This window comes from Buteo buteo, chromosome 9 (assembly GCF_964188355.1).
Source record: "Buteo buteo chromosome 9, bButBut1.hap1.1, whole genome shotgun sequence".
Classification (NCBI taxonomy): Eukaryota; Metazoa; Chordata; class Aves; order Accipitriformes; family Accipitridae; genus Buteo; species Buteo buteo.
This window is the reverse complement of record NC_134179.1, coordinates 4,188,287-4,211,946: the sequence shown is the minus strand read 5'-3', so window position 1 is coordinate 4,211,946 and position 23,660 is coordinate 4,188,287. Positions and strand designations below refer to the sequence as shown.

The window sequence follows — 23,660 nt, the reverse complement described above, 5'->3', positions numbered from 1 at the left end:
CCCAGCTCTCCCTCCTCATTAGCAAAGTTTCACTCGAGGAGCTTTTATGGCAGGAGAATGTGTATTTCAAAAGCAAGATTTTTGGAAGAGCATCTTTGCCTTGAGTGGGGATTACGGCACTGAACTACACGTGCCTGGGCTCGTTACCATCAAACACCCAGAGTAATTGCTTATGGGGAAAAGAAGTAAATCCTTACCATCAGCTGCTTGATGGTTGGGTGCTCCTCCGTCTCCCTGCCAGAGGCTGGCTCCTTGTGTACGATCTCCACGCGGATATCGTTCTTGGCAGAAACCACACCTTTGAGATCTGGGCAAAGAGCGAGATGGAGAAGGGGTTAGTCGAAGGCAATCGTGGAGCATCCTCAAGGACCCAACTGATTGCTGAGAACGTCCGGCAGCACAGGGGAAAATTAACCCCGGCTCAGCAAGCCCACCCGAGAAGTGGGGCAGCAATATTTGCATTGCCGTAAGCTATGGGCATGTGAAACCTTCACCTCTGGGGAGCTCAGATTTCTATTTTAATTCTTTTGGGAGCTTGCTTAGTCTCTGCCATACTCATGGTGCTATTAACAGGGGCTGGGCTGCATCAGGACTGCTCAAACAGATTGCAGGCTGTTTGTCCAGACTGCTGATATACAGTGTCTGCTCGGCGAGCACGTGAAATATTGCTCCTGAGGGACGTATCAGCTCTTCTCTGATGCCAGGAAGCCCCTGAGAAAAGCCTTCCCCAGGTTTGGGGTGCAGATGCATATGGAAAAGGCCAAGCAATGAACAAAGATGTAGCCAGGGCTTTGGGAATGACAAAATGATCCCTGGCTGCTGCTCCAAGCAGCCTGTTTTCATGCAGGGCAGAGAGAAACATTTCTGGAGAGACTCTCTGCCTTCCCTGAAGGTGTCAGGCGTGCTTTGAAGAAGTCACTTCAGCAAAATTAAACCAAAGACACTGAGCAGGAGGAGCAGAAACAGCCACACAAATCCAGGATGAAAAGCAGAGATGGATGCAAATCTGAACAGCGAGATCTAAACAGCTCCCAGCTTTGAAGCCGGGCTTCAGCCTACGATCTGGCTCTCACCTCCCAGGATGGCTGCGCCAACCCTCCTGGACCCAAAACTGCCTTGAAGCGCTGGGCTCGTTAGATCTACCTCCAGCCGAAGGAACCGGCAGCGCCCTGCCAAGCCAGGACTGCACCGACTTAGTCCAGCAAAGGCTGGACCATGCAGGAGGAGACAGTGAGTTTATCTGTAAGTAAACTGAATCACACAACCAAGACCGGCTTGAAGCTCCAGCCTTGAATAAATCCATCTCAGCGTCCCGTGCCCTCGGTATCTGCAGCCCTGCTGTCACCCCCAGACGTCTCCGAGTCTCAGGGTGCAAGGCAAAGGGTTTGGCTGGGAAGTTACTACTGCTTTTTCTTTTTTTTTTCTTGCTGGGACCACAGTCCTGGTGCTGGAGCCTCCATCTTTAATCACAAGGAGAAGCTAATTACTGTCTTGCACATCCTCTCCCAGGAGTGTTCCCCCTTAAATAACTCTGGGCCGATAAGTCACCAAAGATACAAAGACAGATGTGCATTAAAGTCTTATTTTTTTTCTTTTCCAGAGCCTCCAGGTTCAGTGTGTCTGTGCCTGCTGCATTTTTTTGCTGCATCTCCCCAAAGCAAGGCCAGGAATTGCCTCCCCCAGTGCCATTAGTTGCGGTCGACAGCCTGTTGCAGCCATCAGGAGATGCCTTCTCCAGAGTTACTGCTGGGTCGCCTTGTCCCCTCTGCCAGGAGCTGTGCGGAGCCGTCCCTGCAGCCTGCTGAGGGTTTTTTTTTGCAGGCTGTTGTTTTAAATGAAGCAACAATGCTCCGGTATTTGTCCTGGGAGAGGAATCTGCAGGTAGGAAATGAGTCCCTCTCCTGATATCGAAGTGCTCTGCTGGTGCCATCACTCCTGAGCTGCTCTCTGTAGTACCTCTGCTGATTTCACACCACTAACCATGAGGAAAGTCCTTTCCTCACCTTCTCAGCCTGGTGCTTCTACCTTCCTAACGCTCACCTGCTGCTGGAGATAGCTGCCACAGCATCCAGTTTGCATTAGCACCTGCAAAACTGGGATAAAAGCCCTTCGCCCTGGGACAGCTATGTCCTCCCCCGCAGGGTTTTGCACCATGGGTGTTACTCAGGGGCTGGTTTAGCTGCTGATGCTCCCAGCTCCCCCCAAAACCAAGGAGGGACCCTGTTTTGGCAGCTCCAAGTGGCTTTTGGAGCCACATGATGGGGGACCAAGCAGCCCCACTGCCACCAGCACCCCTTGCTCCCTGCACGAATCTCAGGCTGGGGAACCCCACCTGCACCCAGGATTTGCTTCGTTAGCACCGCGTCATCCCACTCCTCTTGAGCGGCAGCCCTGGCGAGCACCCGGGAAAGCCTCTGTTACCGAGCTGGCGTTCCCGGTTGGGGCCGGCTCTCTGGAAAAGGTTAAGCTGTTCCTCCTCCTATTTCACTTTGGGGAGGGAAGGGAGATTAGGGCAAGGATCTTTGCTGATCTCTTGGATGATCTCTTGCTGCTCGTTTGCGCCGATTCCAAAGCGAAGCAGCACAGAAACCTTGTGGGAAGGATGGGGACCTGTGCTCTGGTCTGGGGATGCTGCAGACCTTTCCCCAGGACATGGCAACCAGGGTCTCCACAGCATCCTACACTGCGGGAGGTGCCAAACAGCGGCAATGCAGGGAGCATGCAGGGAAGATGCCCAGACCCAGCAGCTCATTGCCTATAGGAGACCAAAAAGTCCTAAGTGGGACAGCACTGGAAACACGGCGGAGAAAAGGGACTTCAAACACTGCCACGCCACCATGTCCCCAGTACCCTCTTCCCAGTACGTATCCTCCCATCCCTAGGAAGGAAAATGCCTCTTATTCCTGATTTACCCCTGGGAATCCAAGGGACAAATCACACAAGGCGTTTGGGTGGGATGAGGTCGTCCCCTCCTGGAAGAACAAGCTCTGCTTTTTCCCCCAAAGACCTGCCCGTCCTCTGCACGCTTCCCGCTTGCGAGGGACTCTGAAAGCTGGCACCTGCACCACGTCTTTGATCTGTTGTCACGGCATTAGTGTTAAATTGTATGTCCTGTAAAGAACCCTGTGCCATCTGGTTACATCAAATAAGAGGAAGATAATGAACCACATGCTCGCCCCTGCTCCAAATGATGCGGTGTGGGGAAAGCACGGCTGATTACATCCGATCATTGACATGGTAACACGGATTGGCCCCTGCTTTCTTCAGGTGCCTGAATTGCCCATCGCTGCTGAATGATCTCTGTGACATTGAATTGGCCTGCTCTTGGGTCCTGTCCATCAGCAAAACTTCCGCAAAAAGCAAGATCAGTGACTGCCCCCCGTTTAATTTGTTAATACTTGCTCATGGAGGCTGCAAGAGTTCAAAAAAACAGGGGATAAAACAGGGAGAGGCATCATTATTGCTCTTAAAATTAAACACATTTCTGCCGCAGGAGGCCATACGTTCATACCCAAATCCAGGAGGAGGCTGCTGTCTTTGATTGCTTTGCAAATGATCAAGAGGGGGAAAAATAAAAAGAAAAGAAAACAACTGGGTTTTCTGGCACACACACACAGAGCTTGGCGTCCCGGCATCCGTACTGCACGTCTCCTGAGCCAGAAGCAACGTTGAGTATGTCCTCTTCTCCCCCGTGGCCTGAGATGCTCCAAATAATCACACTCCTCTCCCTTCTGGTTTGATGCCTTTTCATTTAGCCAACAATCCTCCTTTAATTTCTCGGTGTCTTTTCAATGAGGCAACATGATGCCACGATGTTTACTCCTCCTTCTCCGCTACCTGCATCTCTCATGTCGCTTTAACTTGTATTCCTACTACAGCCAGGCTTCAAAACCCACATGTCCCATGTAAAACCCCTCAGCTGGCTGTAATTTCCCACGAGGAAATATGCTTTTTACGTCAAGAAAAATAGAATTAAAACAGAAGCAGAACAGAGAGCACAAACCTAGGAGGGTTTTTAAGCACCGATGCGGCATGGTGAGGATACTTCTCCCTCTTGGACATCAGGATTTCTCCAAAGGAGGGATTGAGAGCAGGTCCCTTTGCAATCCCTTTGCCCCCAGGAAACCCCTGCACACCTCCCGTGCTGCCTGTGCCGCTAACGGGGATTAGCATTTACCCTGGCATGTTTATTCCACATGCTCCAAAACCCTTTCCTTTTCCCGCAGGGCTGCCGTTCGCAGCCCAGTGGCGCTGAACATTTGGTAGACCAACATGAGGAGCAGATTGTGCTGGTGCCGTGTCAGTAAATTCAGCCGCTGATTTCTTTGTGACTCACTCTATTCACCCCCCCCCCCCCCAAGGCTTTAGCCCCAGCCCTGCCCGAAGGGATGCAGCGGAGCTGGGGGAGACACTTACTCCTCTGGGAGCGGGCGCAGCAGAAGGCGACGATGGTGGCCATCAACACCAGGAACGCCACACCGGCCCCCACGGCCACTCCGATGATCACCGCCATCGGCACCGACTCTGCAAGAGGAAGGAGAGGGAGCATGAAGCTGGGATGAAGGTCGGAGAGGTGGCTTTTCCCCAAGGGACCCACCCCCGGCTACTGGAAAGTGGCTCGGTGATGAGCCTGGGGAGGGTTTTGGGGCCAAATGGACCTCCTTCCCCGCTCCCTCATCCCTGCGTGGGTGACGCCGGCATGGGCTGTCCATGGGACATCGGTGTGCGCTGCAATTTGTGCAAGCCCTCTGTGCCTCAGTTTCCCCTGGGAGGGAGAGAAGAGGAGGGAGCCAGAAGAGCAGGTTAACAACTGCTCTCAATAGCACCCTGCAGGTTAATGAATGAGTATCTCTAGAGGATGAAAAGTGCAAAAGAAGACAGAGTGTTAATATTATTAAGAAAGAGAAATGGCCTCAGAGCAGGCTGGGAGAGAGGTTAGAACTGGGATGGAAGGATGGAGTGGGGCACTGAGCCTGCCTGCCAGAGGCTGTAGCTCAGCTGTCTTAGCAGGCGCTATTAAGTATATATGGATGAATTAACCCAAGAGCCATCATTCACAGCCTCTGCCCGTTTTATATCCTAATCTGCCTTCTCCCTTGGCTTATCAATTCCGTGTTCCTTCCGTCAACCCCTGAGGGTGCTACAAGGACCGGGACAGGAGGGCTGGCCCGTGCCAGGGATGAGCAGAGGCCAAGCGGCTGTGGTGGACGAGGGCTGTGGGACGGGGATGAGCGCGCTGGGCTCTGCGGAGGCAGCCCGGAGGAGCAGAGCCTGCCGCAGCACGGCCGTTACACGCTCGCGTCCTTCTGCCTACAATAACTTTGTAGCCGGGTTCCCGGCGGGGATTTCAGACCGCAGCTCCGCCAGCGAAGCTGATTTATTTGTGCAGAGCCAGGCGGCAGCTTGTGAGGTGCGGGGACGGTGGAATATGCGATCACATTTATGGTGAGAGGGTCAGATTTGCAGCCCGAGAGCCTTGTTATCTCCCTGCTCAGTTCCTCCAGTCCCTCAAAGCACAACTCCTACTTAACAGCGAGTGTTGGGTTGGTGCCTGCTCTTTGGATTATTGCCAGGCAGTGACAGGCAGCACTCCCACTCGCAGGACACCAAAGCTGTGGGTACCACAAATTGCCTTCCTTGGCTGGGATGATAAACTGCATCCTGCAGAGCCTCTCCCCAAAAGCAGCAGAAACCTATAGGTCCCCATTCCTGTTCTCCCTAAGCATCCTCATAGGCTCTTGTGACCCCACAGCGGGCCAAGAGAGGGGTAACCCTTTCCAGGATGGCCGGCTAAGCCGGGTGAGCGTGTCCTCACCGCTTTCCCGGACACCTCCAATGCGTGTTTTCTCCTCGCAGCTCCTGCCTTGCAAATGGACGGGACGAATTTAGGGAAAAATGGATACAGAGAGGTGGTCCTCTTTCCTCCTCGTCTGTGCAGGTGGAGAATGTGAATGCTGCTGGACCATGGGGACACATGGGTGATCTAGCTGAGAAGCAAAGCCCTGCAGCCTGATGGCTGACACTCGACTGGGTGATAAGGAAACCATTTCTCATTGTCCACTGGTGTGGAGCTGGTGTTGACCACGAATTTCATGCTGGACCTGAGATCACAAATCCTGCTTGTGCCTTTCAGCCTTCCTAAGGGGCATGCATCCTTACTGGTGGGACTGGGGGGAGTTGTAATTCCACCAGCGTCTTTCCCGTGTAGTCAGCGAAGGGTTTCTTCATTGTTATCTAAACCCAGCTGGGACAGGGGAGTTATAAAGTCACTTCATGTTACCCTTTAGCAGTGGCCATGGGGCCTCATGGGGCCTGAGCCCTACTTTGAGAACTGCAGGGTGGTAAAAAAATGGTGCTGGTTGAGTTTAGCCTCTTCTGCTCACACTTGATGTAAAAAGAGCCTTTAATTTTCCCCGCTTAGCTTGTTGTTTCAAGTGATTCAGTTGGTGGTTTATGCTGATGCGTTTCAGTTTCTGGCTTGCTCATGAATTTTCTGCCTGGGCCTGCTGGTCCCTTGATGTGTCACTTGTCACTGGAGCGGGGTCACAGGTGACATGAGTCACCACTGAGTCAATCGCCAAACCTGCTGAGAGTGCTCACCACCGTGGTGCGAGAATTCCCCCGGGGCCTCCGGTGAAAAGGCAAGTCCCCTTGAGTGCTCTGCAAGGCTGGAGCTGGAGCTCACGTAGCAGATGCTGGAGCTGGTTCCAGCTGCACCAAGGAGCTCATCCTAAAACCAGCATCCTCCAACACACCAGCTGAGCCACAGCAAGAAGAAACCGGGATTTTCTTCTCTGGGTGGCCTGAGGCCACTTGTTAGGCAGCGCTCCTATCAATGGAGGTAACTCATCGTGGGATTTCTTTGGCTCTCCCAGGGGAATATGGAGCAAAAGGGTGAGGAGACAGGAGCCTGGGGTCCCTGGGAGTGCTTGCTGGCTCTCTCAGCTTTGGCGGAGTGGGATCTGTAATGCAGAGCTAAGCAAGAAGCAGGTAGTGATGGTGATGAAGGTGATGGAGAATCATGCAGGGAATGGGGTGGGGAAAGTGCCCTGGGCTCTCCTGGGCTGAAAACAAAGGTAAATGCAAAAGGGCAGTGGCAGGAACCAGCAGCTGGGATGGTAAACTGTGTCCCGAAGACTAGGGCGAGCTGATGAGGAGCAGTTTTCTGGCTATGTGCTCCCCCCTGAACCCTGCTCTGGTGCAGAGGACGAGGAAGGCACAATGGCAGCACATCCCACAGCATCTGCCCAAATATCCATTCAGCCCTGCTCTGGCTGCTGGCTAGCACTCTCCCAAGATGCTGAGACAAGCTGATGTCTGCAAATGACCCCGTAAACTTGTACTTCTCCCTCTTTTTTGCCCCATAATAGCGCTTAAGTGGTCCCTTTCGCAGCACTTATAAAATGCGGCTGCATAATAGTATGCCCCTCTCAGTGGCTGGGGAGCTGGGGCACAGAAAGGCAGTGTTGGTTTGCAGAGCGGGTCAGTGGCAAAGCAGAGACCGGACCACTCCAGCTTCTCAGTCCGTGCCCCGCTCACTGCCCTGCAGCTTTTCTACACCCCTTCCTACCCTGCCCTGCCCTGCCCGGCCCTGCCTGCCCTGCCGAAAACTGCCGGGCCAGGAGGAGGACGCCGGGTCCTCAGGTGTGGTAATGGCTGGGGACAATTCACATTCACCGTCAGCTCATGATTTCCATACCTGCTTGAATACCAGCTCCTGATTTCATTTCCGTACCTGTTTGAAAATAAAGCAAGTGTCCACAGCCTTGCACAGCCCAAGCGCACACGTCAGTCTTCCTGAGCGCTCAGCCCTCTGCTCCGCTTTCTGCTCTGAGCGCAGGGATGTCCCCATGAAGGGGATGTCCCCTGCCACCCTACGGCATCCTCAGCCACCCTACGGTGTCCCCCTGCCCTGGGCAGGGGTGTCCCCTTGCACCACCTAGCAGGGATGCTCGGATCTCAGATGCGGAGTCGGCTGCGGACTCGGATGCTGTGGCGCCGGCTCCGACCCGGCTCGGCTTCCCGGCCACCCTCCGCCGGGACCCAGGCTTGCCGCTGAGCGCTCCCGCTGACTGGCAGACGACCTGGAAAAACCACTGGCTCTGTTTGCGTTGGAAGAAGCCCAAGGCTAATTTTAAGGGGTTCATTTAGCTCTGATTTAATCTGGACGGCAGCCTTGCCTATAAATCACGGCTTAATGAGGACAATCCACCTGCCTGCCCTGGCATTTAATAAAATAGAAGAGAACTGGAGTCCCTCCAGGAGCTAAGGGTTCCTCACAAAAGCTATCTCCTTCCCTTGCTATGGAGAGCCCTGAGAGAGGAAATCCCCTGGCCATCCCCTGAGAATTGCTCGAGGTGCCTTTGAGGCTGGGTGGGTAAGCCCAGCCCTGCAAAACACGTGCTGGCATCGTGGCTGGTGGCCAGGACGGAGGGTTGCCACCAGCCCAAACGCCTTCCCCCTGCTCACTCCCATCACCGCGGAGCAGTGGGGTCCAGTAGGAGCAGCCATTCCTGTTTCTCCAAGGCTATAAATGATCTTCCAGCCTGTGGCAGTGGCATCACCTTGTGCCGTAGGGCAGGGAGTAAGGGGTGCAGGATTGGCCTGTGCCCTCCACCTTCAGCAGAACAGGCAAAATGGGGCAATACTGTATCAAGCAGAGACTTTGCAGGGCTTGTCCCACCTCCTGACCCTCTGCCAGGACCAGGTACCTTAAGGATGAGATCCTACAGCTAGTACGGCCAGAGCATTTTCACCATCCTTCCTAATTTCCTCTTTGACATCCCAAGAGCTTTTCTGAGCACCTCCTGCCTCTCACAGCGTCTCCCCACTCTTACAGCCCGGCCGGGTGCTAATTCCCACTGCCCAGCTCCTCAGCGATGCCCACCTTGCTCTTTGAGCCGGATGATCTCCGTGTCTGAGCCGAAGCTGTTCCAGGCAGTGCAGTTGTAAATGGTTTGGAAATCGGCTCGGACGATGTTGCTGATGGTCAGCGTGGAGATAACGCCCTCATCTGTGCTGACCGTCTCCACCGTGTAGCGCCCGGAGGTCCCAGACTCCAGGACGTTCTCCTTCCAGGACCAAGCCTGCCAAGCAAGAGAGGGGTCAGCCTGGGGCAGGTTTGCCCACCGTAGGGCGCCCTAAGGCGTGCAGGATACCCACCATGCCCCACGAGGTGCTGCCCCATGGGATGGTACTCACAATTCGGTCTGGCGGCGGGGTGCTGCGGATGAAGCACTTGATCTGCCCTTTCTGGCCGTGCAGGGCGTGCTGTGTCTGGGTGCTGGAGATGATGGGTGGCCCTGCAAGAGAGAGGAGAGGGACGCTGGTGTCTCACATGGGTGGCTGCAATACAAGGTACTGGTGGCACTGGGGGGGGGGTGTTAGCGGAGGCACGGAGGGACACTGGGGTCCCTCTGAGGGGGAGGGATGGAGCAACAGCTCCCTCGCCTCCTGTGATGCAGAGGGACACAGAGTGGGGCTTTGCTTTTCGCTGGTTTTCTGCAAAGCTCCCACAAAGCACCACTGCCTCCCCATCTCTGCTGCCACATCCCCAGTGTTGGACCGTGACTAAATCACCCTGCGGGAATCTCCTTGGTGAACCCGGCCTCTGAGAAGGGCTCTCTGCTCCAGAAGCAAAGCAAGACCCCAGCCTACCTGGTGTTCCTCTTCTGTGATCTCCCAGATTTGTTAAGCAACCATTACACTAATTGTTCCCCAGGTGCTTAAGGAAGCAGTAGGAGGGCAGGAGGCACTGACCGGCAGTCACCATCAGTGACCTGCAATCAGCCTGCCTGATGCAGTGGAGAAATTTCTGCTGGAAAAGCCTTGGGACCCCATCAGCTGGGCTCTCCTGTGCCATTCGGATGCCGAAAGGAGCCCAGCCTGACTGGGAAAGGCTCTCCCTGAGCACCACGAGGCCGAACGCACTGGCTGCGGTGGCTTGTGAAGGGCAAAGTCCTTGTCTTCCCTTGGTGGACATCTTGAAGACACGGTTGGGAGAAAAGGGGTTGGAGAGGAGAGCACGGCTTGGTGGGATCAGCGTGTCCCCCACTCTTCCAACAGCCCTGCGGAGGGGACCTCCCCCTGAGGAAGGGATCAACCCAAGGGATCCAGCACAAGAGCTGGGATCCTAATTGCTGTTTATTAGCCTCCTTAATTAAAGCAGATTTGCATTTCTATGAGTGGCTTACCGCTGGCAGAAAAGAAAACAGCAACAAGCTGGGCTGCAGGCAGGCAGCACAGGGCAGGGAGAGGGAAGAGGCAGGGGCAGATCCCCCCCTGCCCCAGCTCGGCTATTTCAGATGTCCAGTCTGGGTTGTCACTCCTGGGTTTGAGTTTGTCAGAAAACACAGTCTTGGTGTCATGCCCATCCATGCACACGTGTGGAGCGATGTGCAAACACCATCAGGCTCCATACCGACCATGCAAAGTGGAAGAGATGCAACAGAAGTTGCTACAAGAGGCCAACATACCGCTGGGGACAACCTTAGCTGGGTCTTGAGCCCCGGTCTCTGGGATGGTTAGAGTGGGAGAGCTTGCTGTGCTCATCCTCTCTCCCATCTTTTGTGGATTTGAGAAACTTTTCCCATTTTTTCAGCCTGCCTTGCTGCTGTTGTGTTCCTTTAAGAATAAAGTCTCAGGGATTTGGGGTAAAGTGGGGAGAAACAGGTTTGCCACACTGATTCTCATCCAAATCGCCCATTTATGAATTTGCAGAATGCACAAAGATGTACCGAAATGCTAAATTCTTCACTCTGGTGCATTCATACATACAGTTGCCTACTGAAATTATCCCAGTAACACCTTCCTGCACCAAACCTTCACACTCCCCAAACACTTCCCACTGAGATACAGCCCTATCCTTCCTCCCCTATGATGTTCCAAGGTGAGATGCACGGAAAACTAGCTCTGTGAAGTGCATTTCACTGACCAGTGACTAGACACACGGTTCTGGCAGCTCAGGAAATTACTGCTGAAAGTGAGCTGCCGTCAAAATTGGTAATAGCAGGAGCTGTGCGTGAAGGAGAAGGTCAGGACTTGTTTTGATGTAGTGGTCATAGCTGTATGTTAGTGGAAAAGACAAAAAAAGACATTTTCGTTGTGGTTTTCTGCCCAAATGCTCTTCTTCAAGATGTTCTTCGAGGCACGCTCCCAAGGAGTGCATTCTCTTTTATCCATCGCTGAAAGCCCATCTTTCAGAAGTGCTGGCTGGGGTCTCAGGAGAGTTCGGTTGATTCCTTGCTTTGCCTCCCTTCAGGAGGATGCAAATGGCACCTTGCCTTTGTGAAATAGCTCTTTGCAAGCATGCCCAAGGTAGCAATGCCAGCTAGCCTTGGCCTTCACTCCCACGTCTGGTGCAAGAGCAGAACCGTGCCGACAGCCAAGTGTGACGGGCAGATGGCCCTAAATGTGTGCTGGGGCTTTTTCCCCCTGGACGGGACATGCGATGGGGACCCATTTGGTCCCAACATCCTCCAAGGGTGGCACAAGGCATGCAGGATGAGCTTCTTGGCTAGCTAAACATGTGCTAGGTGATCCTCCTGCTCGCCTGCCCTGATCACTGCTGAATCCCAAGCCAACAGAGGCAAGAGCAGCGATGGGATCTGTAGGCCAGGCCTAAATAATGATAAAAAAAAGCCATCTTCTCTCTATTTCAATGGTTGTATGTTACTTATAAATTCTGGAAGAGCTCCAAGACTGGGTGACGCTAGAGAAAAATAGCTTAATAATCATTAAAAGGATCATTTTCCCCAAGGCGAGTGGATTTTAAATGGCACAAATGCCAACGGCTTTGGGTTTTATTATTGCTTTAGGAGTTCAGAGTCGAAGGCTTATCATCATGATAATAGCGTATGACTAAAGACCATTTGTGAGATGAACATGCCCAGAAATAATAGCATGAAGTTGCAGCCTCTTCACATTTGGGGCCGGCATTTGATTCTCCACCAGGCTCTGGCTCCTTATGAAAAAGCTGCCAATCTCCGGTTTGGCATTCAGCGCTAAGTGTGAGACAGCCCACAGGCAGGAAAAAGGCTTTAAACAATGTTGCTATGGATATAAATGATGGAGCTATTGGTTGCGGTTATTTTTAGCACACCGGTGCCAATTTATTTGTGCGGTTCTGGCGGCTCGCACAAAAGAGAAGGCAGCTTGCTGACTCGGGAGCCTTGGAGGAATGAAAAGATGGCCTTGACTTCTCCAGCCTGCTTGAGTCCACCTGAACTTTTCCTCCCAAGCCCTCGCAAAGTTGGAAATGGTTTGGCAGGAGAAGCCGGTTTAACTCCTTGTTTCCTGCAGAAACCCTGGGCTGCCTGGAATTGCAAGGAACCATCCCAAGGTCTCCATCCACAAGCAGTGGTGGAGACGTGCTTGATGAAGCTGTCAACGGGCTGCTGCAGGCATGAGCTGAGGGGACACCATGATGTTCTCCTGACCAAGCAGGGCAGCAGGTCAGCCCCTGCTGTGCTCTCAGCTCTCTGGCAGGCTCAGTTTGTTTGTTGTGGTGAATCCCAGGCAAATTAAATCCTGAATTAGCCACCCAGGGTTGTCCAGCCCTTCTAACAAACATCTTCTTGCAGAGCAAGACAGGCAGGGGTGGTGGTCCCTGCTCAGCAGCCCCTGCCAAGCCAGGACGATGCATTGACGGACTGTACCGCAGGCAATCCTGCTGTGAAGTTGATCTTGGGGTGCTTCTCCTACCGGGGTGGGAGCTTCAACCAGGCTTGTGTGCATTCAGGAGCATCAAGAAGCTTTGGCTCGTGCAGGGGCCATAAATCCGACTGCTGCTGATTTATGATGGCACCAACAGTTCCTCGCTTCCTTTTTGCCTCCGCTGCTCTGGCCCTGCCAAACGCTGCTCGTTTGCATAATCCTCCTTCCCCTTAACCAGACTTTGAATCATATCTCCTTCCTTTCAGGCTGGTGGCCTCACGCTTTGGCACAGGGACGGGCTGCCAGCCTCTCTCTGCAACTGCAGACCTGGCCGGCGAGGCTGCCGGTGGGGAGGGCAGTGAGACCCGATTGCAGGGAGGGCAGGAGGATGCTCTCCCACCCCAGCATCGTGCTGCCACAATTTGTGACTGTTTTGAGAGTGGATGGGCTGCTACAGGCAGGATTGCAGGCTCAGGCTGGGGCAGATGAAGATGCCTCAGTTGGGGTCCCTGGGCTTTTGGTGGGATGGATCAGCCCCTTCGAAGCCCGCATGCACTGATCAGACTCTGTGCCGCTAGCCCAGAATAGACACTTCTAAATGCCTAATTTTACTGTGACGAATCCCAGCCCATGGAGGAAGGCACCTGGTAATACCAAGACAATTGTATCACCCTCTGGATTTAAAATCACTTGAAAATATGAGGCGTTCAACTTCCCTCTCAAATTACAGCAGAAAAGACTTTCAGCAGAATTCATTAGCTGGATTAGACACACCATGCCGTGCTGCTGGAGCTGGAGGGCTGCTCCAGCTGCAGGACGGGCAGCCAAACCCTGGGGCTTGGTGGATGTTGGACCTGGGGACGCTGCTCTGGTGCTTGCCCACCTTGGTTCTCCTAGCTTGGGGAGCCAGGAGACCATATCGACCCGGAGGCGTGGGATTCTCCCTTGGTGTAGGGTTCAACGCCTGTGATGGCGTGTCCCAACGTTGTCACCTTGGGCTTGCACCGAACCCCAGCAGTGGATCCCCCAGCAGCACGTCCTAGTGGGATGGGATGCTGCAGGCAGTCGGCTCCCGGGAGATGCTCAAAGCTGAGCGGTGAACCTCACGGCACGGATTTCATTTGCTCCCCTGTCAGCTCTGCAAGGCGAAAAGCTTACGCTGCAAAGCTCCTGAGAGCGGCTTTTCTATGCCACACGCTGCAAACGGCCCGGAGCCTGCCAAGTGCTTTGCTCTGTGTTCAAGGCGGCCACGTGCCTGGTAGGTGTCAGAAAAGGAGCAGGTTCTTTGTTTGTGCTAATTTGTTACTTTGTTTTCCATGAGCTAGTTTAATTGTAATTAAAACCCAGCAGCCGCCAGGGAAGGAGCATGCAGGCACCGAGGAGCTGAGTTGAAGTCAAGGGGGTGGTTGATTTTCAGTTCCCTGCTGCGTTGCCCTTGGCTTCCATTTCTAGCATTATAGAATCACAGAATAGTTTGGGTTGGAAGGCACCTTTAAAGGTCATCTAGCCCAACCTCCCCTGCGATGAGCAGGGACATCTTCAACTATATCAGGTTGCTCAGAGCCCTGTCCAACGTGACCTTGAATGTTTCCAGGGATGGGGCACCTACCCATCTGCATTATCTGCATTTAAAATCAACGCTTGCTACTGCCTCTGCTGTTTCCCCACTTATTTTTTTCTCTTTGTGACAGTGAGCGGGGACTGAAGCCTGCCAGTTTGTCATGCAGGTGAGAGACAATGCAAAATTCATACTCTATTTCTACTATTTGCAGCCTGCCTGGCTCTTTCCCTTCCATATTTAGGCTGAAATTTGTTACCGGCTGCTGCAAGGTCCTGGCCAGGTCATCATTAAACTCCAGAGCTCTGGGTGCGGGTCTGGGCCACATCCTGACACAGTGCTGGGTAAGCCCCAAAAGCCATGGAGGAGCTATATAGCACTGCTGCCTCGCACAGGTGTCCTCACGTGGGCTCTGAGAGAGTGATTAGGCTGCTGGTCTCGGATCCAGGCTCAATTCCCAGCTCTCTGGATGTACAACAGAGACAACAGTGCTCTCCGACCTTGCAAGGGTTTTGCAAGATAAATCTATTAAAGATTTAAAGACGCCAGCTCCCAACTACTCAATAAACCCCTGTTGATAATAAGGAACCATGCAGGTCTTAGATAATGTTGGTTTTTTTTTGCTTTAACCCATGCATCTCCAGGCAAATGAATGTAAAATCCAATTTACTCATGTTGCCTGCCGGGCAGGACCCTCCCTGATCCAACTGTGGGTAGGATTCACTCTGGAAGCAAATAGCCGAGGGGATAATTCAGCAATGTGAGCAACAGGAACAAAGTAATGAGATGGCAGGACGGAATAGCAATAGGAAAGCAAGAGGTACCATTGACGGTGAGCGTCACCTCCCGTTCCCCCGCGCCGACCCGCGGGACCACGGCTCGGCACACGTATTTTCCAGCGTCTTCCTGGCGGACGGACTTCAGGGTCAGCTTGTTCTCATTGCTCAAGACCTGGAAGAGAGGAGAGGGTTGCTTTCGGGAGGGCCGATGCGAAGTAGAACAAGTGACGTGTTACAAACTCCAGGGCAGCCTAGAGAAAATGAAGCGGATGAGCCCAAAGTCTTACGTGGCATGGAAATATCACTTATTGCTATTGACCAAGGAATAAAGAAATGATCCAGTTTTGGGGGGGAAATATAAGTCCTGTTCCTATTCACTTGAATTTTTACAAACCCCAGTTTTGCAAGAAGTTCAAAACACAAGAAAAATTCTGGTAGCTGCAGTGACATAGCTGCCTTGTAACCCGGAGCAGAAAAGCCATTGAGAGAACCAGGCTCCACACTTGCATTTCCACCTTTGCGGGTGCAGGGGAGGCTGCCAGGATTGACTCGGGGATTTCAAACCCAGAAGTGGTGGGAAACCAACCTGGAGAGCCGGCAGCCCCCTGGAAACTGGGTCTGGATAGCCAGGGAAATCTCAGGTGCTTTTAGCAAGCCCTCCCTACAGACTGGCTGCAACGTGGCTATCAGCCACGTTGCCCTCCTGCCCCAGCAGTGCAATCAGCAGCTTTATTAAACCTTGAAAATTGCTGAAGCAGAGCGATCTGGCTGAGGCTGTCAGCAGTATCCCGGCACTGGTGGTATTTAAAAAAACATGGGAGTTCTACAACAAATAGCGGCTTTTGGAGCAATGCGTTTCCGTGCTGGAAACGTGTGTGTGGGAGCTAATTCCTCCCGGTTGCCCTCGCCTCTCTCCCCCAGGACTTTGCAGGCTGGGGCCAGCCCATCACCTCTCCTCCTTCCAGCGCCTGCTTGCTTGGTGAGCCCCCGGCTCTGCTGGTTGCTGCTCCCACAGCTGATGCCTTCAGAAATTAGCGCTCATGCAAAGCCCTGAGTGATGGTTGGACATGGATCTGGGTCTCCCTGTAGCAAGAAGATGGGGGTCTCACCCCTAATGTGGCATGAGGAAGAGGCACAGAGTTTCAGATCCCTTTTAAACCCACTGTTTTAGCATCAGTTACAAAGATATCCACGCAAATGCCTGTGCTTACTTGGCCTCACCCTCACTTCGGTCTCTGATTTGTTTCCTTCTGGGAAAGTAGAAGGATAGAAGGCAATCCTGTGGGATCTCGACCTGGCTCTGAAAGCGGAGGGGCTGGGAAAAAAAGCAGCCCTGATCCCACATCCCACTGCGACGGCTGGCCACTGATGGGCTTTACAAAGCAGCATCCCCTCGGGGGAGACGGAGGCGGCTCTGCTGACCAGTGCAAGCATCTCTGCTGGGTTAAACGAGCCGGCGGGTCTGTCCTGACGCCCTGAGATGCTCCAAGCCAGCACAAGTCAGCTAGAGGGAGCCAAATAAAAAGGGAGAAGGCTGCTCTGCTTGCGTGCTGCCTGGGTGCCAGTTAGCGCAGGCAAGCCCTGATGTGTGGCTGGGGCTGGATGGTGAGGGTCAGGAAGCCCTCGTCCTCGCTGTGCGTGGCTTCTTTCAACCATCCTGCACACTTCAGCGGCTTTGAGAAAATGAAATGGAAGTCTATGGTGCGAGAGCATTGCCTATAATGATAATAATCCAGAGAAATGATGACTGCAGCTGTGGGATGGGAAACCACCCAGGGATTATTGACCCACTGGGATTCCTTAGCTGATTCGAGCCATCAGCTCTCCCAAGTCTATAATTACCTCCCAGGAGATGGCCCTCGCCGAGGTCATTATGGTTTGGAAAAAAATACCCCAGCAGTTAATGCCTCAATGTCTGCTCCCCTCCTCCATCTGTGCCTGGTGAGCAGAGGTCAGGAGAGCGACTCAGCCCGTTCATCTCACTCCCGTCCGAGTCCAGCTCTCTGATAATACCTAGGCTTGAGCTGCGTAAGTCAGCGTTGTCTCAACAACTTCAGGACGCATCTGCCCAGATGAAGCTGAAAGATGCTTTTCAAACCCAAACCTGCGTGCGCCTTCTGAATGAGTTTCACATCTCAGCCCTCCTTTAGCTTCTTAACATGGCTTTGCTCAGCCCTCCTGTCTGTAAAGAAGGGATGAGAGTATCTCACGCCTCCCTGGGCTGACTGAGCCGCGATTAATATTTGCAAAGCTCCTTTCACTTTTCAGGACAAAAGAGACGTGGAGAAGTCTGCCGGGCCAGGTCTAGACTCCCTCCGCTTGAGCAGGCTCCAGCCTACAGTGGAGGCGAGCTGAGGTGAACGCATCAGGTTGTGAACTCACAGGTCTGGAGGCCAGAAAGGACCATCCCAGAAAGGACCACACGCAGGAGATTTGCAGAAGCGCTACCTGTCAGCGAGAGGTTAAGTGATGCTCTGGCCTCTGTTCAACCCTTATGCCCATCATCATGGGAATTGATTCTCCTTCTATTAGGACTCCTTTGCAAACATCTGCGGGCGAGAGCTGTGTGCGTTCTGGAAGGTGGCTCTGCTAGGGCTCAATGAGGCAGGGTCAGACAACCCGCTGCCTCGATTCCTCTGCGGCAGTGATGGCAGTGATTTTCAGCAGTCTAGTTTTCCCTTTGCCTCTCCCGAACGGGACTCCAGGCCTGACTTTCCAGCCTGCCATCTAAATATCTCGTGGATTCACACACGCTTTCATCCAATATATTACGAAGGCAATAAAGCCTTTACTGCTTAATGTACTTCTCTGGACTAACCGGGGACACTCGCCGCAGCCTTGCAGACCTGCAGCCTGGGAGCCACTGCTCTGCAATGTCACGTTGTCCCCTGCATTTGGAGGAGCCTCATAGGTCCAGCATTTGGCCAGCCAGGAGCTCCCAGCCTATAGGTATGGGCTTTGCTCCATGGGGAACATGACACAGCACCTCAAGCCCTGAATGTGCCATTCTCCGCCGCACTGGCAGCGATTCTTACCACGCCTGAGCCTCGCTTCATCCAGACGATGGTGAGAGATGGGTTCCCAGTCCAAGCACAGTTGAAGACTGCATCCGAGCCCAGGTCAACGAGGAGGGACTGTGGTTCTGTTGCCATCCTGGGCCCAACTGCACAGAGGAGACCAGAGTTATTCCCAGTGACAGGCTGTGTTAGCCAGAAACTCTCAAACCAAAGAGGTCACTGTGTCAGAGGAAGCAGTGGTAGGTCTTGATGGACCTACAGGTCACAGCCATGTAAGACCTCCAAATAAAGAAGAGCCTGAGATAGGTGCCTGCTGCAACCCCAGAATGACCAGCTCCCTGAGGACCACCATCATGAGCTGTGCGCTTGTAAGGCCAGAGGAAATCATGGCTCCCCCCACCAGAGCATTTACAAAGTCTGAGCTGCAAGAGAGCCCAGCAAGCCCTGGTCACCCTGGGCAAGTCAGATCTAGCCATGACCCCTTCCCGTTAATTTTCAGCAGCTCTGCTAGCCCTCCTAAGCCAGTCTCAAGCTGACAGATTACTTACAGTAGACGTCCACGGTCCTGCTGATGTTTGTGCTGCCCAGCGCGTTGGTGACCTCGCAGGAGACGGGCTCGAAGAAGAAGGTGTGGTCCACGATGGTTTCATAGAAGTCACCGGATGCTTCCTTTATAACCTGGCCTTTTTTTGCCCACCTGTTAAAGAAGAAAGAGCATCATCATGGTGCACTTGTCCTCGGCATCATCCGCATGATCCCTACATCATTGCCCAGGATGTAGGGGTTATAACCGTGGGTTTTGGAGGTGACACCAAAGCCATGTATATGTACATCCCTACTGAAACCTCTCCAAAATAAACCAAAATTGCTATTTCCCTGTGAAAGGCTGTTTCACTGGAAATACACCTCATTCCTTAGGATTGTGGGGCATGAGTGGAAGACCTCAATGATAGGAGTGATGGGACATGGAGGGTCTCTGCTGATGGAGAACCATGGTGCCAGGAGAGCAGTCCCTTTCTGAATGCTTGCCAACCAACACTGCTGGACCTTCCACATCAAAACCACTAAAAACCTTTTCAGCTTCCCCCCACTTTCACCCTTTTCTTCTTTTTTTCTCCAATCAAAGAGAACTTTATCCCTTTAAGGCAGCTGAAATAACATTACCCTGAAAAGCCAAGCTGGCATTTGCAACACTGCAACTTGCAAATTGTCTCGGAGAACAAGCTGTCAACTCAGCACTTGAATTAAGCCGCTGTTTGCCAAACAATGAGCAAATGTGACCTAATGGGGCACCATCTGGCAACCTGCCACTCTGGAGCGGGTGGGAAAGACAGGAGATGCTGTCAGGCTGGTGTGAAACTCCAGCCGCTCTCTGGGGGAAGGGAAAGAAATCATAGGCAGCAGCCTGGGAAAAAAAATACAATAATCCTCCCAAAACAACTGACAGGTAAATTAGAGGGAAGAGGATTTCCCTGAGGAATCTCTGCCTCTGTTGTCTCAGGGCTGCTCTCCTCTGGTTGCGTTGGATGGGTTGGGATGTTTGGGTTGGGGAAAGATGCAGGCACTGTGAGCTGGACTTGCCCCATCCAGCGCTGCAGAGATGAGCCACGGATGCTGCTTCCCATGGGGGGTCGGTGGGGTGGTTTTGGGGAAGTTGTCCCCTTCAAGGCAAACAGCATCTGCTCATGGTCCTCTCACAGGTCTCCTGCTCCTGCCTTTACTGCTCTCCTCTGCTCATCCCCACTGCTCTGCTATGGGTTCCCCTTGCTTTAATGCCAGACTCGTGCTGCCCCAAAGGCAACCAAAGACAACTGGAGCTACAGTGAACTCATACAGAGGGTCTGTAGGCACGGACAGCTTCTCTGAGTGCCTCCGTGGGGCTGGAGCGAGAGTGAAACACTGGTCCGTGGCAGGCTGGAAAACGCTCTGACCGTGCAGCTAGAGCAAATTCCCCTGGCACCTGCTAATGTGAACCTAATTGAATCAGGACAGCTGACCTGCAAGGCTTCACCCACCATCTGATGACACAAGCATTTTGAAAGAGATGTATTAGCGGTACAGATGTAAGCTGATTTGTATGCACTTATCTGCTCTCTCATTTCATTTATCTTTGCAACTCTAACAGATGCTGACTGGCCACTTCAGCTTCCCTACCCTCCCTTCCTCCCCGGACTCCCCCTTCAATAATTAATCAAGAGACGCTGCTTTTATTTCTAGGGCTGCGCTTCGTGTGTTAATGAGGGAGTTTCCTTGTATGGAAAAACCAGCACAAGCAACACCTGCCAGGTGCTGCTCCAAAGGTTTGAATGGTCAACGATGCTTTGGTCATGCCCTTCTCCTTCCAGAGGGAACTGCAACTCAAGCCAAGGGGCTTGCGAGAGGTCAGCCAGCAAGGCTGAGCTCAGCATCATGCTTCCCTGCCTCCTGCTGGGATGTGCCTTGCCCTGCTGCCTCCCTGCTGCAGGAAGGATGCTGCCCATCATGGAGAGCATCTGCCAGTGCTGCAGCAGCAGCTTGTCCCTTGGGATGCTCCTTCTCCCTGGGCTGCGGCAGAAGAGAGCCAGGGGGATCTGCCAGAGCCCCGGTATCTCATCCCTGAAGCTTTGCACAGGTTGTGGGGTGAAGAAGAGACACTTCCTTATTGCCTGCTGTTTGGTTTGCTGGTCAAAAAGGCTTAAAGTCTGAACACTTGATGAAAGAAAGCAAGGAAGGAAGGACGGTAGAAAGCTAGAGGGACAGGGAAACTTCAACTGGTGAACGTGGAAATACCCTGTGCTTTTCGTCAGGAGTATTTCTACTCTGTTAAGTTCCTTTTACAACTTTGTCCCCATAGAGGCTGTCAGCCACAAGCAGATTTTCAGCCTCTGAAGGGTCTTGTTCTGCTACTCTGGTGCTCAAGGGAGGCACCAGATGCCATTTCCTTGCAGCAGTCAATGGGACGGGGTGCGTGCGGCACCAAACCTGTGGGGGAATCCAGCGCTTCTCTTGCGCCTGGCACTTTCCTGGTTATTTTGCACAAAACCACCTTCCCTGCTCTGCAAAGGACAAGAAGGAGGTTTCAAGATGAGGATAAAAGTGACTTGTGAGCTCCCTGGGTCATGGCCTTGCAGCCTGCCTGCAGCTCCTCCTCCCAGCAGAGACGTGGAGGGCACCAGGGTTTGGAAATCAGGTGGAGACGTGTCTGGAGGCGGGTTCGAGCTGGGCAGACTTCAGCTGAGATCCTCCTGGATGTTGCAAAAGAAAACAAAACGGAGGGCAAGGTTTCCAAGAGTTGTTTGACTTTGCAGTGGCTTGGGAAAACACACACCAACAACTGTGGCACGGTGCTTCAAGTACTTGTTCAAAACTGATCGCTTCCGCAAAACTGGATTTCCCGTGCGCAGAGATGTGTCACAAACAGCAATTTTTCGTGCTTCAGCAGAGATCAAGGTTCTTGCTCCAGTTTTCCAAGGCTTAACACTGCTAAATCAATGTGGCTGAACAAGCAGTATAGATCTTTTATAATGTCAAATTGTTTTTTAATAACGACAGCTGATAACCCTCTTGTAAAGCTTCCCGCGATGTGCTTGTGGACAGCCCGAAGGCAAGTTACTTATGTTTTTAACAAGCCCATAACATGTCTTACTCACCTATAAACCTTTCAGTAATTATTTATAAACAGAATCTGAATAAAACGGAGCCAAGAAGATGCGGAGGATGCTCCAGCAGTCCTGTCCACCACCTCCACTGCTTTGGCTCTTCATGATTTCTTCCTAATGTCTCACCAGCCTTATTACATCGAGCCTGGCTCCCAGCCAGCTCTCCTTGTCCTACCACCCTTGAGAGCAGGGGCTTCTTTCATTTATATTGTTACCTTGAAGCTATTTATAGATTGCAAACCTGTTGCCCAGGGTCTTTTCCAGACTATATAAATTTACCTCCTTTAGTCTCTCACATGACTCAGCCGCTAACTCACTTGTCATTTTTTGCTGCTGGTTTTCTTCCTAAGCCAAATCATATTACAGGGGCTGCAGGGACAGGTCTGTGCAGGGGGAGCACAGCATCGCTGTGTGTCCCCCCCTGCTCTGAGCCTGCCCCAGGAGAGGGGTGAGGCTCTGCCCTCGGGGATCCTGCCCAAAGGACCTGTTCCTATGGTTCCCTTGGGCTCTCCACGCTGAAGGTTAGCACGGCAGAGGGGATGCCACGGGACCCATCCCATCCTCCCTGCGCTTCTCGGGTGGTCCCCATGGGGTGACAGTGGCAGCATCACTGTGAGATGCCTTCACTGTCTGCTCTCTACGCCCAACAGGCACCTTTTGAGGATCTAGCTCCTAATTCACCACTTCTCCCCACTATCCCATGTCGTATGGCCAACGCAGACCTAGTATCCTATCTGCTGCTGTTCCTCATTCCCTCAGGCTTTGCACATTTTCTCATCTTCCTTTCTCTTCACCAAGCACCATCTCAGCCTGTTTCCCCAGACGGGCATTTCTTCCCCTCTGGTCTGAGTTTCACTTTGTTACTTCCTTCCCCATATTTCTAACCTGTGTTTGTTTTCCTCTGGCCTCTCTGGAGGGAGTGCCCAGTGCCTCCCAATTCAGTGTCTTCTGGAAATTGAATCGGCCAGGCTGATGGAGGAAAACAAATTTCAACCAGGAAACAGATATTTCGATCCAAGCTTCAAAGGGGTTATTGCAGACAGCAATGAAAAAACAGTCATTAAAGAATAATAAGAAAAAACCCTGTACTAGGTCCTTTTAACACTTAAAGATAAGAGGGCGGGGGGCACTTTTCTAAAGCAACATTCTCCAGGGAAATATTATTTTTCTGACTCCATTGATTGCTTCCCAGCAAAGAGTGCACACAAGCAAATAAGAAAGGACCATTTGGGATATGTTAGCTCACAAACAATGCCGTGGCTTTGTTTCAGTTTTCATACAACTGTGGTTCTTCAGCGACCTGCTCAGGTTTCTGAACGAAACTTGCCAAAAGCTGGGATGAAGCTCCTGTGCTTCCTCCCAGGATCTCAGTGGAAGATGCTCAGCTGAGTTTTCTGCACAAGGGGTTTTTACCCAGCAGCTCCATCACTTCCCCCCAAGGACCCTGCTTCTGGCCGGGCTTCCAGGCTCGTGGAGCACACGAAGAGCTAACCGCGTTTGCAAAAAGAGCGTGACGTGCCCTGTAGAGCATCGGGACGTAGAGGAGCATTGTTAGTGAGCACTTCATCTGCCTGAGCGCTGCCCAAGCTCACCGTAACAAATAAATTCCTCTGTCTCCAGTACAAGGTCTTGTAATTCTTCAACAAACACCATGTGTGAACAAGCTATTTACTTTACAGCCCTGTGAAGGCTGTAGGACTCGTACACACTCTTCTTTATAAAGCTTCTCATCAGGCCATGGCTCTCTCCAGCATCTCCCAGCAGCACAGGAACAAGTGGAGGGGCATCGCTAGCACCCACCCCGCAGCACAGGGATGCTGGGGCTTTCTGAGCTCTATAATGCCCCATCAAGCACTGCTTAAATCCACATTGCAGGCTACGTGGATCGTTGCTAAGGAGGTTTTTTTTGCAGTTGCCAGCAGCACACACACTCCTCAAACCAGACCTCCCAGCAGATCGGCTGCTCTGATGGCGTGTAACCCAGGGAAGTGGAGTGTATTATTATTTTTAATTA

The 23,660-nt window shown here is 52.6% G+C and overlaps 1 protein-coding gene across 1 annotated transcript in view; it reads right to left on the bottom strand.

Annotated features, from left to right (window-relative positions):
* Positions 1–23,660, bottom strand: part of KIRREL3 (kirre like nephrin family adhesion molecule 3) — a 141,220-nt gene that overhangs the window by 8,680 nt on the left and 108,880 nt on the right. The window contains 8 exon segments of the mRNA XM_075034913.1: positions 198–307; positions 4,417–4,524; positions 7,700–7,735; positions 8,888–9,086; positions 9,202–9,302; positions 15,037–15,163; positions 18,027–18,154; positions 18,557–18,705. Coding sequence (XP_074891014.1) covers positions 198–307; positions 4,417–4,524; positions 7,700–7,735; positions 8,888–9,086; positions 9,202–9,302; positions 15,037–15,163; positions 18,027–18,154; positions 18,557–18,705 — 958 coding nt within the window.